The sequence below is a fragment of the Miscanthus floridulus genome, chromosome 16 (assembly GCF_019320115.1).
Source record: "Miscanthus floridulus cultivar M001 chromosome 16, ASM1932011v1, whole genome shotgun sequence".
NCBI lineage: Eukaryota > Viridiplantae > Streptophyta > Magnoliopsida > Poales > Poaceae > Miscanthus > Miscanthus floridulus.
The window spans coordinates 112,761,696-112,780,963 of NC_089595.1; the positions used below are offsets into that span (position 1 = coordinate 112,761,696).

General features: G+C 47.6%; 1 protein-coding gene across 1 annotated transcript; it reads left to right on the top strand.

Annotated features, from left to right (window-relative positions):
- The first annotated feature begins 2,380 nt into the window (after window positions 1–2,380).
- Window positions 2,381–4,365, top strand: LOC136513839 (L-type lectin-domain containing receptor kinase SIT2-like). Its single transcript, XM_066507813.1, has 2 exons — window positions 2,381–4,035; window positions 4,205–4,365. Exons 1-2 carry the CDS (start codon window positions 2,457–2,459, stop codon window positions 4,246–4,248), a joined length of 1,623 nt encoding a protein of 540 aa, XP_066363910.1. The 5' UTR covers window positions 2,381–2,456; the 3' UTR covers window positions 4,249–4,365.
- Window positions 4,366–19,268: the final 14,903 nt, after the last annotated feature.

Sequence of the window (19,268 nt, forward strand, 5' to 3'; positions counted from 1 at the left end):
TTTATACTGGTTCGGGCAGAATGTCCCTATGTCCAGTTCGTCGCTGCTGCTCGTGTTACTAGCACTGAAAGTTTGTAGTAGGGGTTACAAACGGGCGAGAGAGGGACAGATCCTAAGTCTCTAGTGGAAAGAGTGAACGGGTGCCGAGAGCTCGGTTGCTGCTCAGCCGTGTGCTTGTGTTGTGTTCTGGTCGATTCGAGGTTCGATGGGTTCATGATGGTTCGATCGGGTCTAGCCTCAATCAATCGATCCCCTTTGTGGGGCGCCCTGCTTTCCCTTTTATAGGCCAAGGGAAAGCATGGGTTACAGCGGAGGGAAAGAGAAGAACCAGAGATAGCCGAAGGCCTTCAGGATCGTCAGGTCCTTCTTATCCTTCATGCAGGTCCTGCCGCCCCTATAGATGTCAACAGGGATGGCTCCACGTCACGGCCCTGTCCATCACTAGCGCCATGCGCAGGCGTCGTCTGCCGGTCATGGCGCTCCACTCTGTCCTAGCGGACGTCATGGTGAACTGACGCGCCTGTCAGTGTTCGTACGAGGGTTAGGTAGAACAGCACCAGTACGCCTGACGCTGTTCCTGATGTGAATCCTCGGGTATGGCCTGTCGTGGCCGTGAGTTACATCGGGGCATGCCGGTCTCCTCCCTAGTGTCAGAGATTTGACCCAGGCCCATACACTTGGACCTGGAGTGGTTGGCGGTGGCATGAGTCTCCGTCGGACGAGACGGAGTCCGCGGCCTCGGGGTCGGGTGAGGCGGAGCCCTCCCCCAGAGGCCGGGCGAGGCGGAGCGCAATCCCAAGGGTCGGGCGAGGCGGAGCGCAAACCCAAGGGTCGAACGAGGCTGAGCCCGCGGCCTTGGGTCAGGCGAGGAGGAGCCCTCCTCCAGAGGCCGGTCGAGGCGGAGCGCAAACCCAAGGGTCGAGCGAGGCGGAGCGGAAACCCAAGGGTCGGGCGAGACGGAGCCCGTGGCCTTGGGGTCGGGCGAGGCGGAGCGCAAACCCAAGGGTCGGGCAAGGCAGAGCCCATGGTCTTGGGGTCGGGCGAGGTGGAGCTCTCCCCCAAAGGCCGGGTGAGGCGGAGCCCGCGCGCCTGGGGGTCGGCTGGAGCCGTAGTCGCGCTCTTGACTGTTCGGATGAATTAATGTTGATGACCTTTTGTCCCTCCTCTTCGAGTACCCTAGTATTGATCCCCGACACCATCTTTGATAATCAATTTCCTTCCCTACAAGTAAATGTCCCTTACTTTCAAAAGATCGGCCAACGTGGAGGAATCATTTTGCATGTGCTTCACAGTGCAAATTGATCCACCTTTAATATATTTGAACTCTATAATATCCTGCCACAGGCAGTGGATGGTCAAAGATAGTAATCTTTTTTTTAAATAAATCAGACATAAGAGTTACCGATTATATTAAAAGATGAATAAGCTACAACAACAACCAAACGATGAAACTAAGGAACCACCACGACAACTAAAAAAACTAATATGACGTGTAAAAAACCTGAGGGAGTATATATCACGAAGCTTGCTTTAATTACTTGCCACATTTCCCACGGCTCATGCGCCCCTACCGTTCAAGACGATTGATTACTGAGGACGAGACTAGCTTTAATTAGCTGCCACATTTCCTACGGCTTCTTTTTCGTGTGCAGTTCTCGTGGACACCTTTCTCCACCTGGTGATAGTTTTGGTTGACTAAACCATGACCGCAGTTCTTGTGGACACCTTTCTCCACCTGGTGATAGTTTTGGTTGACTAAACCATGACTTAGGCATAAGGAAAGGGCAATGCTAAATGTTTCTTTGATGGACTGAACTCCTAATCTGACCTTAGTTTTCTTATGCCTATTAATATATACTCCCTACCTTAGAGGAAAGGGAAACTCAGGAAAGGAGAAGGTAGAAAAGCATGGTTGAGTGTTTAGTGTTTACTAATGATAGTTCTAGATGACATGACGAAAATATAGTAGTAGTAGTTATTAGGGTCTCCCCAATGATTTCCAAATAGCCAGTCTAGGAAGAATTATATTGGCTATCCAGAAGAGAGATCAAATAGTTAGCGACTCCCAAATAGCTAGTCTAGCACGATCTCTCAGAAGCACCTCTCTCAGCTCATATAACTCTCCACTACAGTGTTTATTTTTTATTATTCCTATGCCTCATCTAGCTAGTTATTTGTAAATTACCATTGCGGACGCCCTTAGCTAGTCATGCTCTTACGCCAAACAAAACACTGCAATTAATTAAATAGTACACGTCAGGACAACGATCAGTACGAAAATCTACACAACCGGACTGACGTTTCAAAGTCACTCTTTGACTAAAATCTGCCCTCTCGCTGCAAACAAATTACAGGTCATAGCGCAGAGTGACTACACAAACACAACCACCACCTCCCTGCGTCAATGAAAGCCACCATTTCCTGCATCTCGTGGAGATCATCATACAGTTGCAGGCATGGTGCATCTATCCTTCCTTCTGTTCTCGCTGGCACTGAACCTTGTATCTTCCACCACTGTCGTCACTGGTCAGGATCAGTTCGTCTTCTCCGGCTTCTCCGGCAGTAACCTCAACCTCGACGGAGCGGCCACTATTACACCAGACGGCGTCCTTGAGCTCACAAACCGCACGGTCACCATTAAAGGCCATGCGTTCTATCCAACTCCATGGCGGTTCCGCAGGTCCCCCGGTGAGGCGGTGCAGTCCTTCTCAGTTGCCTTTGTCTTCGGCATGGTTCCTATCTACCCTGGTATATGCACCGACGGCATGGCTTTCTTGATCTCTCCGACCAAAGATTTTTCAGGTGCACAGACCTCACAATACTTGGGTCTCCTCAACAAAACAAGTGATCGCAATTCAAGTAACCACATATTTGCAGTCGAGCTTGATACTAGCCAAAACACCGAGTTCAATGACATCGACGACAACCACATCGGCATCAACATCAACAGTCTCACCTCATTTCAGTCCCAGTCAGCTGGCTTCTACGATGACAATAAGAATGGTATGTTTAGTAACTTGTCCCTTATTAGTAGCAGAGAGATGCAAGTGTGGGTGGACTACAATGGCGAGACCACACAGATCAACGTGACCATGGCTCCACTCAAGGTAGCCAAACCATCCAGGCCTCTACTCTCAGCAACCTACAACCTCTCAACAGTGTTGGAAGATCCATCCTACATTGGCTTCTCTGCATCAACTGGTCCAATCGATTCACTGTATTGTGTGCTCGGCTGGAGCTTCAGCTTGGGCATCAATAGCTCAGCTCCGCAGATCAATATCGCCAAGTTGCCAAAGCTACCTCATGTTGGCCCGAAACCTCGGTCCAAGGTGCTCAAGATCACCCTACCAATAGCCACTGCCATATTCATCCTCATTGTTGGCACAACGATAATTCTATTTGTGCGTAGGCGAATGAAGTATGCTGAGATAAAAGAAGATTGGGAAGACGAGTTTGGACCACATCGGTTTTCATACAAGGATTTGTTCCATGCTACAGATGGCTTCAAGAACAATAATCTACTTGGCCTAGGAGGATTTGGGAAGGTGTATAAAGGTGTGCTTCCTGTCTCCAAATTAGAGATTGCTGTTAAGAGGGTGTCACATGACTCAAAGCAAGGAATGAAGGAGTTTATTGCTGAGATTGTCAGTATTGGCCGTCTCCGTCAGCGAAACCTTGTCCAGCTACTTGGTTATTGCAGAAGAAAAGGTGAACTCCTATTGGTATATGACTATATGTCAAATAGAAGTCTTGATAAGTATTTACATTGTGAGGAGGATAATCCCACTCTGGATTGGACCCAAAGGTTTCAAATCATCAAAGATGTTGCATCTGGCCTATTTTACCTCCATGAGAGGTGTGAGAAAGTTGTAATCCACCGAGACATCAAAGCAAGCAATGTGCTACTTGACGGTGAGATGAATGGACGTCTAGGTGACTTTGGTCTTGCAAGGTTGTATGATCATGGCAGCGACCCACAAACAACACATGTAGTTGGTACCATGGGATATCTTGCCCCAGAACTGGCACGCACTGGTAAGGCGACACCTATGACAGACGTGTATGCGTTTGGTATTTTCATTCTTGAGGTAACCTGTGGGCAAAGGCCTATCAGTAGTCTTGCAGAGGATAGTTCGCAGATCCTTATTGATTGGGTAGTCGAGCATTGGCACAAAGGATCACTTACATATACACTTGATCGTAGGTTACAAGGAAACTGCAACGCAGATGAGGTACACCTGGCATTAAATCTAGGATTGTTGTGTGCACATCCAGTTTGCAGTGCAAGGCCGAGTATGAGGCAAGTCACACAATACCTCAATGCCGAGATGCCACTCCCAGAAATGGTGCCCACAAACTTGAGTTATAGCGTGTTGGGCCTGATGCAAAATGAAGGTTTTGACCAGTATATATCCACAGTTAGCAGCAATGGCATCACCACCAGCTTCCTGAGTGGAAGGTGATAATAGATAGATAGATGGCAGCCCCAGGGATAGAATTCTTGTAATTAGTATGCCTTATTAAACTACTAGTCTATCAACATGTGTGCTCTTACACAGTGACAAATTTTAAGTCTATGTACAAGAAGTTGGAAAGAGGGTGATTTCTTTGTTAAATGTGAATTACGCAATAGAGAAAATGACTTTAAATAAATGGATTTTAGTATTTGTTTATGGGGCAGCTAAAACACAATTTAAGGAGGCTTTTCTGACTGAATTAGTCAAGTTATGTTCGAAGAAAACCTTACCTATTTTAATTAATGGTGACTTCAACACAAATACGAGGACCACACGAAAAGAACAGTGATATCAGAGTTCACATTAAGTGACACCTAATTGCACTTAGTGTGTGTTTGATTCGGGGACGTAGTGGGATGGGATGGACCCAACTCAGTGTAACACCCCGGTGTTACGATCTTATTTAGCACCGCGATTAGGGCCTAAGAAAAATTTTCGTAACGAGTTTTTCAGAATTTTTAATCTAAACGTACTTGAGGCGATAAGCGAATCCTGTGTGGTTTAGTTCTGTGGGGTAAATAAACGCTCAAGTTAATTTACGCAGTGCATATAAATGTTAGGAGTGTCCGATAACGATTCTAGCAAATAAATAGCGAACGGCTTGTTTAATTGATTAAGCATGAAAAGTAACTTTTATAAATAAAATAAAATCCATTAATAGATGGAACGATATATATATATATACTCAATTTAAAACGGGGGATCACATCATCTTCAGTGACTTCTGGCAGCGTCGCCAAGCTCATGACGAGGCTAAACTAAACACGTGCCAATCGAACTCCGTGGAAACCACACCAGTCATCATATTAAACACGTCGAATGCAGACCCACACAAGTCCATGCAGAACTCATATATATTTATACATACTTACGGGTTTATTTTGATAAGCACGAACGGATGAGAGAGAACACTGTAGCTTCGTTATTTTTCTGACGTACAACGTACTCGTTGATTGGCATTTATTACCGTCACCGTTCGACTGCCCGTTTCGTCGCATCATCGCTGCGGCACCATCAATGCGTTGCTCGTCTCCGTTTCTCTGATTGCCTATCTCTGCGGCCTCAGTCGTGTTCATGCCAAATCCTGCCGGACATGCTGGGTCACGTTAGGCCGAACCAGTCCTGCCTCCTTTGTCTCGTCCTCGCTGCTGCCATCATGAACGGCTTTGCTTGCTTTCTCTCACTGCTTGCCACGTCTTCTCCTTGCATTAATACGGCCTGGTTGCGCTGGCTGTTGTTTTGTGCCAAGGTCAAGTTCGCAGTGCCACGACGTGTACCACCATCGTGATGCTGTCCCCTCTTTTTTTTTTGTATTTCTGCTGCTCGAGCGTCTTGCAACTTCCTCAGCGCTGCTCTTCCACGCAGTCAGCCGCTCCTCCTTTTTCCTCTCCGTGGCGCACGCCATGCGCATGCCGAGCGCTGCTCCTCCTCGCTCTCTCTCGCTTGCGTTGCCTCTTCCTTTCTTTTTTTTTTCTTCGCTGCTGCCGAAGGAAGCCATCCCAAGGCCGCAGCGCGCCCGTCGGTGCCGCTCTTCCTTCCCCGCTCGTCACCTTGCTCAAGGCCGAAGCTCCGCCCCCTTTTCGGCGTCCGTGCCGCGGCACTCGGCCGTCACTGCAACGCCTTTCCCCTGCTCGCCCATCCGAGCAACCAGTCAGGGCCGTGCTGCCGTCGCCCTGTCTCCCCACGTGCGCGCCTGGGCTCGGGTTGCCGCGCGTCGAGCCGCCTTGCCTGCTCCATGGCGCCGTTATTCTCAGCGTCTACTCCGGCTCCGGACTGCGCCTCGCTGTTGCCCGCGCCGTAACCGCAGCAGCCGCCGTGCCTCGCTGCCTTTTCCGCGGTCGGCTGTGCGTGCTATCTTGATGACGTCACCCCCTGCGTCACCTCTAATTTGTGGCCGTTTTCCTGTAGGAAATTAAACCCAGTAATACATTTGGAATACATGTGCGTCCTGTTGGGCTGCGGTCTTACGCGCTGGGCCGCTCGCACCCCCGTCGTGGGCCGGCCTGGGGCTGTCTGCCGTTGGGCCGTCTGCGTCGCCAGCCTTGCTGGGCCGGCCTTTGCCCCGCTTGCGCCTGGGCCATTCGCCGCATTGTGCCACTGTCCTGTGCCGTGTCCGTCTGGGCCACGCGCGCCTGGTGGGCCGCCGGCTCCGCTGGTCTGCTGGCTGGGCGCACCGCCTGGGCCGGTCTGCTGCCGCGCCACGCCGTGCTGGGCCGGCCGGTTGCCGCCTGGCTGGGCTGCCGCCTGCGCCTGGACCTCGCACCCGCTAGGCTGGCCAGTTGCCAACCGCGCTGGGCCGCTCGCGCCTGCCTTGGGCCGCTGGGCCGAGTAGGTGATCACTGGTCCCTTTATTTTTCGAAAGCAATTTCTAATTTCGCTTATAAGGCAAACTTGTACAATCAATATAAATTTGTATAGTTGTCCAAAAATTATGAAACCAGTTTTGTTGAGTTCCTAAAATCATGATCTACATGTTAGCATATTTTGTTCATATAGTGCGATAATATTCTTGGAAGCTATATAATTAATTTAAGGTACTTAATATTGTAAAATATAAACTTGTAGGAATTTCCATGATAAATGGGTAATATTATTGAATCTAAAATTTGTACAGTAGGCTCTTAGCAATATTAACTACTCACTGTAATTTTTGTAGCTCCGGAATAATTAGTTTGCTAAATAGATAATGATGTCTTATTTTGAATAATGATTAAATTGATAGAGTCAAATAAAGAAACACCTTGGTTTATATAACTAAAATTATTGTTGGAAAATGATGCCTTATTCTACAACGTGTATTTGTAGCCTAAGTACAGTCGTCGTTAGAACTAGCCCGTTAACTCGAGAGGCGTACGTCGTATTTTACGAGGCACGATTGCAGTTGATTAATTACATCTTTGCATTGCATCACATGCATATCATATAGGTACGATGATGGATCAACGGATCAATTGAAGGATGATTGGGAATCCGAAGATGGTGTTATGGTGTTCTCTCCAGGAGATGATGCAATGGGCTTGTTATTCAGCTGATAGTGGATGATCTGAAGATACAGACACTAACTCTTTAATATATCTTACCCAGGCAAGCCCCGGTGCATAACCCCTACTTTCTGCAGTTTAAATTATATTTGTGCATTAAGTTTAAGGAGTTGGATGAAACCCACTTGCATATATATATATTTATCCTATGAGTCTTACTAGTATGACAGGATCGTGTAGAATGCTATGCTACAGGATTCCGGTAAAAGTCGAGTGATTGCCTGTCACTCGCGAGATATAGAAAATATGTTACTATATTATTATCACTTGGAATATATAAATGTGGAAATAATAAATGATGATCGGGCAGGGATATGGTTTGGGTATCGGTGGGTGTAAGAAGTTGTGTCGCCGTGGACGGGGACCTGGACACCCGGGACAGGAGAGTGATGGGTTGGTCTTGCTTGTGCCTTGGGTACAAGCGGGGCGTGTGTTTTCGGGGCACCCAGCTGGGCATATTGATTCGCGAATCGCCGGTTGATCCGGTACGGCTTGTCTCGTGTTTAGCATCGTAGTAAGAACTGAAAGTTGAAAGATGAAAGATGGAAAAAGGAAATCTGATTGCTTACCACCTGCTTGAAAGTAGCACAGGTGCTTACATAGAATGGTTAGTTAATGAACCAATGCGGCTATTAATAAAAATCGAATATAAGGATGCACGCTTAGTAATGCTTCCTGCAAGTGCAATAACCCACAAGCCAGATAGCCTTGCATATCCTTGTAGTCTTTTCTTTTCTCCTATCGGGTAAGTCTTGCTGAGTACAATTGAGTACTCAGGGTTTTATTCCCCCTGTTGCAGGTGACAGGTGGATGCTTGAACTGACTCTTGTGTGTGGATACCTCCTGGTGGGCTCAGCGAGGATTCCTTTACGTTGCGATCGTAGTTGTTATTTATAACTCTCACCAACTGTTTTTATAAATGAAAGTTTATAATCTGTTGTCCTAGTCTAATTATCAATATTTCATCATGTCATGCTTAGACATTTATTTCCGCTGTAATTCTGATCACATGTTTATATTCCGCTGTTATATTAAATTATTTATAACTCTGATAATATGATTACATCCCGCTGTTATAATAATAAATGTTATACTCTAATGTACATGTAAAGTGATGTAAGAAATGGTTAAGAATGATGTAAGCTTTATTCTCTCATTTGTGATTCCTGGTGGTAAAAATGTGGATTTTCGGGTTCTCTCCTGGGGTGTGCCCGACGGAACCGATTAATTTAGTGTTCTCTCTCAAGTGCTTAGTGTCTAATGGAAGACGAGCACTCCTGTGAGGCATTAGATTAGACGGTTCTGCCACAGGTGGTATCAGAGCGCAAATGAGGAAATAAGGCTTCGAAAACCTTTTCTAAACTAAAATTTGACAACCCATTGTTGCAAAAAGTTAGGACGTTTGTATGCGAAGTTATATAAGTAGCCCTATTACTATGGTTATGTATCCAGGATAGATGGCACTCTGCTGGCCTAGATAGGATTAATCAAGTTTCTGTAGGTACACTGACTCGAGCATAGTTCGATAGTATCGACTAGTTACAGGGAGAGAACGCTGTGCCAGAAATTTGAGAACGGTTGCCCTATATGTGGCAACAGTGGAAGGACGTATAGGACGTGCATTCATGCATATCCTGCTTGTGCATTGTAGTACTCGTATTACTTATAGATACGCCATCCATAGGTGTCACGCATGTCGGATTGATGTCGGATGGTGCACGACTGACTCATTCCTGTTTTAGAGTTAGGTCTGCACTGTGGCTTCGTGTTTCACGTTCGCCGTGGTTCACACCGGTCGTGACCCACGTCTCCCCATACCCCTTTTCTGTGCTCTTGTCGGACATTTGCCCTGTAGTCGTACTAGTTAGTAATGGCATCGCACATCGCTCGCCTCGAACACGCAGAATTTGGTCAATTCATCCGTAGTGATATCGCGCGGGAACCCTAGTGAACCACGCCAGGACCACTGAACGCTCCGCCTTTATAAGTAGAGCCTGGAGTGTGACCGCAACCGGGTTTAGCTTCACCGACACCTACCAGGTTGTGGCCCGCAAAGCCTTGCGGTACCTCTGCCAGATTTATGAGGAGCCCATTGCCCGTACCCCCATGAGGTTCTTTCCACCCTTGGATAAGAATCGACGGGCATGGAGGGCTCGCATGGAGGCTTTGCAAGGACGGGAGTCACAAGAGGACAGTCCAACCGTGGTGCACTTGACCACGTACCTACTTGCTTTGGATGAGCAATATGACCGACAAGCCTTGGAGCTGAGGGCGTTCCTTCGGCGCGCCGAGGAAGCCGAGGTTTTCAACCGGATGCTCCAGTTGCAGCTCGCCGAAGCGCATGCCAGCGCTGCAGCTGCTGAGAGCCGAGAGGCTGCCATGGAGGAAGCCCTGAAGGAGGCTGAAGACCGACATGTTCATCAGTTGCGTGCGGCCTATCTTGTCACCAGGACCAGGCGGAGGACGCTGGCTGCTGAAAGGCAGGATGCCCCGATCTTGGAAGGAATCCCTATCCACCCGCCAGCACCTCCCCCGTCGGAAGTGTCAGATGTAGAACCCTTGATTCCTCTCACTCAGCCATCGTCACGAGAAGACGTAGATTAGTTGCCTTGGGATGTTGTACCTGTAGTAGTAGTGTTTTTCGTCGTTGTCCTCCGGTATTGTACTCTTTTCGTTGTTGTCATCCGTAGTTGTTGAGCTCGTCTGCCGTAGGTGAATGCTGTGTCGTGAATGGGAGCCTGAATGCCTGTATGTTGTACCCGTATAAGACCGTTGGAACATGCATTTTATTTATTTCGCCGTGTTTATTGTGTTCGTCTACCTCAGTTCTTTAGACGGGTTTAAAGTTTTCAAGGGCTATGTTAAGTGATTACAGGAGAAGTGCCATTCAGATACCAGCAGATCAGCCGCGATTGGATAATATTGGACACTGTATCGACTAATTGTGGATGTCCCAACAGAGCACTTGAATCTCTTTAAAAAAACAAATCCGTCGTTGGATTTGAATCCCTTGTCCCTTGTTGTGAAGGGACCCTTTTGTTGTTTGAATTTTTCCTTGCAATAACCCTCTTACTCTGTGGTCTATGACCCCATCGCCTTCATGGCGTGTAAGTTGGTAATAGTTGCCTGGTTAAAAGCTTATGGTGCCACGACGAAACCGAGGGCTCCCTGTGGAACAGCTGCCACATGTGACGCTGCTCGGCACGCGCTGGTATCGAGGTTGTTAACCAAGTACCTTTACCAAGTTACACCACCACACCGTTTTGTTTAAAAAAAATTCTCCTTGGAAATATTCGGGTGTTCAAACGGGAAATCCACAACGGGTTGATGCAGAAGTGTTCTCTCTAGTAACCAAGAGGAGATGGTTTTGGAGGAAGAAAGTATGATATGGTCTCAGTCTACATGAAAGACGGATGTGGTCGAGTAGAAGAAAGAAAAAGAAGGGTAGTAAGGAAAGCTAGCAGTGGATAGTTGGGAGTAATTAAAAAGTCTGAGCGGACGTCTTGTCCCAAGCCCTGTGTTTAGTTGACCACGCTACGCATGATGGGTCATTTCGCTGCGTGCCCTACGAACGCCGTCGGTGTCGGGTCCATTATCGCCCTGCTTTCGCGTGGCCGCGGCATCGTGCCGTGCCTACCGGCCTTGTGCACTGTGCGTTTTTCCTTTTCCTGGCATCCGGTCGGCTCTCGACTCTCACGCTTCGTCCATCGTACCGGACCCCCCCCTTCCCTCTCTTTTCCTTTTTCTTTTGGACACGACCGCCCGCACGCCTGCCTCGTCGAGCGGACCCCCTCTCCTCTCCTTTATTTCCCCTCTCCCGCTCGCGCAGGAAGCGCACCATGTCTCCGAGCTTATCTCCACAGCATGCACCGTCTATGTGCCCCATCCCCACCGCATCTGCATCCGGTGTGTTGTGCCCCACCTCCGTTCGCCTCTATAAGATACCCTTGGTCCTTGCTCTTCTTCTTCATCCCCATTCCCCTCGCATTCACAGCAGTGCTACGAAGTCTAGTCGACGTTGTGAAGCTAGGTTCGTCAGTCTGAGGTGATGGTGTAATCTGAGGCGAAGAAAGGATCCGGTTCGTCGAAGAAGTTCAAGTTCCTTTTTGGGTAGGCAATCTTAGGGTTTACAATGTTTTACTTCTCAGTCGACTGTTTTTGGATTTGTTGGTGCTACGTCATGTTTTGGATAATCATCATCTTATTGTTTCTCCATTGTCCTCGTCTATCTCGACTTCTGGATTAAGTCCCGGATGTATTAGTTTGCTCTTAACCAGGTATCCCTAGATCTCCGTGTGGTTTAGTATTCGAAGTCGTGTAATCTTTCGTGTAACCACGGATCTACGAAATGTAATCGCGTTTTCCCCTTCTGGTTCTTGCTTTGAATCTCGGGACGAGATTCTTTTTAAGGGGGGTTGGTTGTAACACCCCGGTGTTACGATCTTATTTAGCACCGCGATTAGGGCCTAAGAAAAATTTTCGTAACGAGTTTTTCAGAATTTTTAATCTAAACGTACTTGAGGCGATAAGCGAATCCTGTGTGGTTTAGTTCTGTGGGGTAAATAAACGCTCAAGTTAATTTACGCAGTGCATATAAATGTTAGGAGTGTCCGATAACGATTCTAGCAAATAAATAGCGAACGGCTTGTTTAATTGATTAAGCATGAAAAGTAACTTTTATAAATAAAATAAAATCCATTAATAGATGGAACGATATATATATATATATATATACTCAATTTAAAACGGGGGATCACATCATCTTCAGTGACTTCTGGCAGCGTCGCCAAGCTCATGACGAGGCTAAACTAAACACGTGTCAATCGAACTCCGTGGAAACCACACCAGTCATCATATTAAACACGTCGAATGCAGACCCACACAAGTCCATGCAGAACTCATATATATTTATACATACTTACGGGTTTATTTTGATAAGCACGAACGGATGAGAGAGAACACTGTAGCTTCGTTATTTTTCTGACGTACAACGTACTCGTTGATTGGCATTTATTACCGTCACCGTTCGACTGCCCGTTTCGTCGCATCATCGCTGCGGCACCATCAATGCGTTGCTCGTCTCCGTTTCTCTGATTGCCTATCTCTGCGGCCTCAGTCGTGTTCATGCTAAATCCTGCCGGACATGCTGGGTCACGTTAGGCCGAACCAGTCCTGCCTCCTTTGTCTCGTCCTCGCTGCTGCCATCATGAACGGCTTTGCTTGCTTTCTCTCACTGCTTGCCACGTCTTCTCCTTGCATTAATACAGCCTGGTTGCGCTGGCTGTTGTTTTGTGCCAAGGTCAAGTTCGCAGTGCCACGACGTGTACCACCATCGTGATGCTGTCCCCTCTTTTTTTTTTTTGTATTTCTGCTGCTCGAGCGTCTTGCAACTTCCTCAGCGCTGCTCTTCCACGCAGTCAGCCGCTCCTCCTTTTTCCTCTCCGTGGCGCACGCCATGCGCATGCCGAGCGCTGCTCCTCCTCGCTCTCTCTCGCTTGCGTTGCCTCTTCCTTTCTTTTTTTTTCTTCGCTGCTGCCGAAGGAAGCCATCCCAAGGCCGCAGCGCGCCCGTCGGTGCCGCTCTTCCTTCCCCGCTCGTCACCTTGCTCAAGGCCGAAGCTCCGCCCCCTTCTCGGTGTCCGTGCCGCGGCACTCGGCCGTCACTGCAACGCCTTTCCCCTGCTCGCCCATCCGAGCAACCAGTCAGGGCCGTGCTGCCGTCGCCCTGTCTCCCCACGTGCGCGCCTGGGCTCGGGTTGCCGCGCGTCGAGCCGCCTTGCCTGCTCCATGGCGCCGTCATTCTCAGCGTCTACTCCGGCTCCGGACTGCGCCTCGTTGTTGCCCGCGCCGTAACCGCAGCAGCCGCCGTGCCTCGCTGCCTTTTCCGCGGTCGGCTGTGCGTGCTATCTTGATGACGTCACCCCCTGCGTCACCTCTAATTTGTGGCCGTTTTCCTGTAGGAAATTAAACCCAGTAATACATTTGGAATACATGTGCGTCCTGTTGGGCTGCGGTCTTACGCGCTGGGCCGCTCGCACCCCCGTCGTGGGCCGGCCTGGGGCTGTCTGCCGTTGGGCCGTCTGCGTCGCCAGCCTTGCTGGGCCGGCCTTTGCCCCGCTTGCGCCTGGGCCATTCGCCGCATTGTGCCACTGTCCTGTGCCGTGTCCGTCTGGGCCACGCGCGCCTGGTGGGCCGCCGGCTCCGCTGGTCTGCTGGCTGGGCGTACCGCCTGGGCCGGTCTGCTGCCGCGCCACGCCGTGCTGGGCCGGCCGGTTGCCGCCTGGCTGGGCTGCCGCCTGCGCCTGGACCTCGCACCCGCTAGGCTGGCCAGTTGCCAACCGCGCTGGGCCGCTCGCGCCTGCCTTGGGCCGCTGGGCCGAGTAGGTGATCACTGGTCCCTTTATTTTTCGAAAGCAATTTCTAATTTCGCTTATAAGGCAAACTTGTACAATCAATATAAATTTGTATAGTTGTCCAAAAATTATGAAACCAGTTTTGTTGAGTTCCTAAAATCATGATCTACATGTTAGCATATTTTGTTCATATAGTGCGATAATATTCTTGGAAGCTATATAATTAATTTAAGGTACTTAATATTGTAAAATATAAACTTGTAGGAATTTCCATGATAAATGGGTAATATTATTGAATCTAAAATTTGTACAGTAGGCTCTTAGCAATATTAACTACTCACTGTAATTTTTGTAGCTCCGGAATAATTAGTTTGCTAAATAGATAATGATGTCTTATTTTGAATAATGATTAAATTGATAGAGTCAAATAAAGAAACACCTTGGTTTATATAACTAAAATTATTGTTGGAAAATGATGCCTTATTCTACAACGTGTATTTGTAGCCTAAGTACAGTCGTCGTTAGAACTAGCCCGTTAACTCGAGAGGCGTACGTCGTATTTTACGAGGCACGATTGCAGTTGATTAATTACATCTTTGCATTGCATCACATGCATATCATATAGGTACGATGATGGATCAACGGATCAATTGAAGGATGATTGGGAATCCGAAGATGGTGTTATGGTGTTCTCTCCAGGAGATGATGCAATGGGCTTGTTATTCAGCTGATAGTGGATGATCTGAAGATACAGACACTAACTCTTTAATATATCTTACCCAGGCAAGCCCCGGTGCATAACCCCTACTTTCTGCAGTTTAAATTATATTTGTGCATTAAGTTTAAGGAGTTGGATGAAACCCACTTGCATATATATATATTTATCCTATGAGTCTTACTAGTATGACAGGATCGTGTAGAATGCTATGCTACAGGATTCCGGTAAAAGTCGAGTGATTGCCTGTCACTCGCGAGATATAGAAAATATGTTACTATATTATTATCACTTGGAATATATAAATGTGGAAATAATAAATGATGATCGGGCAGGGATATGGTTTGGGTATCGGTGGGTGTAAGAAGTTGTGTCGCCGTGGACGGGGACCTGGACACCCGGGACAGGAGAGTGATGGGTTGGTCTTGCTTGTGCCTTGGGTACAAGCGGGGCGTGTGTTTTCGGGGCACCCAGCTGGGCATATTGATTCGCGAATCGCCGGTTGATCCGGTACGGCTTGTCTCGTGTTTAGCATCGTAGTAAGAACTGAAAGTTGAAAGATGAAAGATGGAAAAAGGAAATCTGATTGCTTACCACCTGCTTGAAAGTAGCACAGGTGCTTACATAGAATGGTTAGTTAATGAACCAATGCGGCTATTAATAAAAATCGAATATAAGGATGCACGCTTAGTAATGCTTCCTGCAAGTGCAATAACCCACAAGCCAGATAGCCTTGCATATCCTTGTAGTCTTTTCTTTTCTCCTATCGGGTAAGTCTTGCTGAGTACAATTGAGTACTCAGGGTTTTATTCCCCCTGTTGCAGGTGACAGGTGGATGCTTGAACTGACTCTTGTGTGTGGATACCTCCTGGTGGGCTCAGCGAGGATTCCTTTACGTTGCGATCGTAGTTGTTATTTATAACTCTCACCAACTGTTTTTATAAATGAAAGTTTATAATCTGTTGTCCTAGTCTAATTATCAATATTTCATCATGTCATGCTTAGACATTTATTTCCGCTGTAATTCTGATCACATGTTTATATTCCGCTGTTATATTAAATTATTTATAACTCTGATAATATGATTACATCCCGCTGTTATAATAATAAATGTTATACTCTAATGTACATGTAAAGTGATGTAAGAAATGGTTAAGAATGATGTAAGCTTTATTCTCTCATTTGTGATTCCTGGTGGTAAAAATGTGGATTTTCGGGTTCTCTCCTGGGTGTGCCCGACGGAACTGATTAATTTAGTGTTCTCCCTCAAGTGCTTAGTGTCTAATGGAAGACGAGCACTCCTGTGAGGCATTAGATTAGACGGTTCTGCCACACTTAGTTTCGAGGGTGAGACGGTCCCTGTTTTCTGTTTACTCAAATGGATAGGACAACCCCTATTTTCTGTTTGGTACTCGGGATAAGAGAAAATAGGATGGACGGTGTATTTTACACTGTTAGCCACGGTTTGTTGGGACCCACATGCAAATCTTTTTTCTTTTTCTAAAAAAATCTTCCTGCAACCTATGCACGGGATCCCATCGTGCCTAGGCTCCACAGGCACTCCCCAGGGCCCCACGCCCTGCGCCGCTTGCCTCGATTTCTCCTCACCCTAGCCAGGAGCTGGCCCCACGCCCCCACATTCCTCATTGTCCGGTTGAGAACGAGGACGCGCGGGAGACGACTTGCAACCCTACAAGCACTCGAGTCCCGCCCCTATGCCCGTATCTCCCACCCCAATGGTGCCGCCCATCGGCCTTGGCCATGCCGCCGGCTCAAGCAACGAAGTTGCGTCTCCCGTCGCCCATGGCCACGCGGCCGAATCCGAAACCGCCAAAGTCGAACAGACACACATCGCGTCGATCAAGGATGACCCCGTCCTCTCGATTTGGTGGAACGGGAGTTAGGTGAATCTTTAGAGCATATTCGCTTTGGGGATGGACCTGTCCCCTTATTACTTCGAACCAAACACTACTAATAAATCAGGGATCACTCTGTCCCATCCCCTAAGATCCTCGGAACCAAACACATAGCTAAAGTGTTAGACATACACTCCCGCCTCAAAATAACTGATGTTTTAACATTGTCTTAAATCAAACTATTTTTATATCTATCTAAGTACTTGGGATAGGGTTCCGGTGTATCCATCCCCACCACCAGCAACGGTGATTTAACATGGCGTGACTGCGGATTTCGAAACTCTCAGTTCAGGATTTTGCTTTGCGTCTAGAGTTTTGGGAGAAAAAAGCATAGTGGAATGGACGAGACACTTCCGCAGTTAGATCCCTTCAACTGTGTCGGGTCTAATTCGAATTAAACCCGTTTGCTAGGTGGCTATAAAATTTAGAAGAACCAGGGGAGGGGGTAAAGCGAAAGCATGCCCCAACTGGTCGAGCTTCGGTTTGGACCTGGTTGGATGGGCCTTTACTAGGGTCATTTTCGGCCGTGGATGCTATTTTTTTCAGGTCCGCTATTTTTAGAGATATCAGTTTCAAACTCCATCCGAAACACGGAATAGGAACTGGTTTCAGACCTGTTTCTATTTTCCCATCTTGAACTGTTTCAGGGGTTTCCAACATTTGTTGAGCCCGCGTGCGTGCATAGCGCGTTGGCAAGGCCGCTCGGGGTTCGCATCGGGTTTTTTCCTCAATTTTTTCAGCCTGAAGTGCTTGCGCATAGTGTGTGGTATAAGTTTTTGCTTAAATTCAGATAGTACACCTTATGCTTCAAGTATTGAGGCATTAAAAAAAACATTTGTTGAGCCCGCTTTGTTTCAGCTGATGCATTACTTATAGTTACAGTAGTCCACGGCTTTGCAGCTGCAGCTGAAAGAAGGTTGCTTCTTTATTCCTCCCTGTAATGAAAAGGATTTTTAGGACTGGGGGGTTAATACGGTTTGTCAATCGATCACTTGACAGAGTGAAATCCCAGACAGGGTTTGAGTAACATGGTCACATCCTGTAGTTGCGGACCGCCTGCTTTAGGCCCCATTCGCGTACCTTTAAATCCAACTTATCCACATCTTTTTTCATCCAGAACAGTGTTTTCCTCTCACAAATTTCTCCAAATTCCTACAGAATTCCTTCGAGCGAACGGGGCCTTATGTGAGCTTTTACCAGGCTCGCTTTAGGCCTGGTTGGTATTGTGTCATGGGCCATTTTCCTTTTCGGGCCGATCACTTACGGGGTATATAACCTCCGAAACAAACATGGTTTGGGCCAATGATCACACCTTTTCTTCACTGGAGAATCTGGTGACAGCTTGTTGTGATTGATTTGGAGAAAAGAAACAGTCTGTCTACATTAAAAAAAAACAGTCTGTCCACTCTCAACTTCTGATGGCCAGGCCATGTCACCCTTTTCCCCTGCCCGCCACATCGCGTCGGAGAATCCGTCGTGAGACTTCGGTTGCTCCCACGAATCCAAGAAAGGAATCAGATCGCTCGCTTGGCACCAGCTGCAAGGAATAATGGGCAGTGGCATAGTACTGGCGTCAGGAATCGTTGCCGTCGCCAAGTGTTCTCCAGATCGCTGTCGGGCGCCATGGCCGCCTAGCTAAATTCCAAGCGCAGTACACGGACACCGGTACTGTACTGCTGTCCTTGAAGCTCCGCTCCGCACTTATTCTGCTGTTTGCTCGTCTTCCTCCGAGGGCAGACCGCACATCAAGGATCCCATTCACATCCCAGGTTAATGGCAGCTTGCAACTTGAAAGCAAGGGTGAGAGTGAGACCCGGCATCGCGCCTAGCAGCAGTCCCTGTAATGCTGCTTTGTAAGTAATAAGCTACTGAGATTTCTAAATAGTAATATTCTGCTGAGATGTTAACGTCAATCCATCAACTAACTGCTACAGGCCTGCAGCTACGGGCTGGTTAGTTGGTTTAGTTGGTGATCCATTTGGGGGGAAACACCTGAAAGTGAAAACCATCAGACGGTGACAAAAGCTAAACACGCTTAAAAAGAAAATACCCTGTGACAACACGCCGACGGTGACACAAGGTCGATCAAATTGGCCCTTCAGAAACACAACAGACAAAACACAAAGGGTGCCGACATTTCTCCTAAGAGAAGTAAGTACGTAATAGGAAAATAAACAGTGCATTTTGTCAAAGTGAATAGTCAGCAATCTAGTGGCACGTACTAAGTCGCAATAGCGTTTCTTGCACGCTCCCTGGAGACTCTGGCTAAACATTTCAGATGCAGATATAAATATATAAACTAGCTTCGGACTGTCAGTTGGACACTGAGCCTGCTGCTGTTCAGCAACCCTTGGATTGATTTTTTTTGTTCGATTGATTGTTCATGTCTTCGAGTTGCGTGATTCAAAGAAGATGAGCTTGTTTAACGATCTGTCTAATCAGACATGATGAAACCTCCGATCCTCTCCCAAGAAAAAAAAAACAGAGAAGATATGATAGAACCCGGAGTAGGTGATGGAGGATGTCTGGACGTGAGCCTTTCTGACATCCGGATCGCCTGAATCGTTGGTCCATTCCATCGAGGATTTAACGAATTCACATACGGATCGCTTTCTAGCTCGATTCATGAACCAGCATGATTAACGGATCGCTTTCTAGCTCACACGCACACTGATTTGCCGTCCCCGTCCTTGTAGAAGGTTTTGGTGAGACGTCCGTTTCGGCATC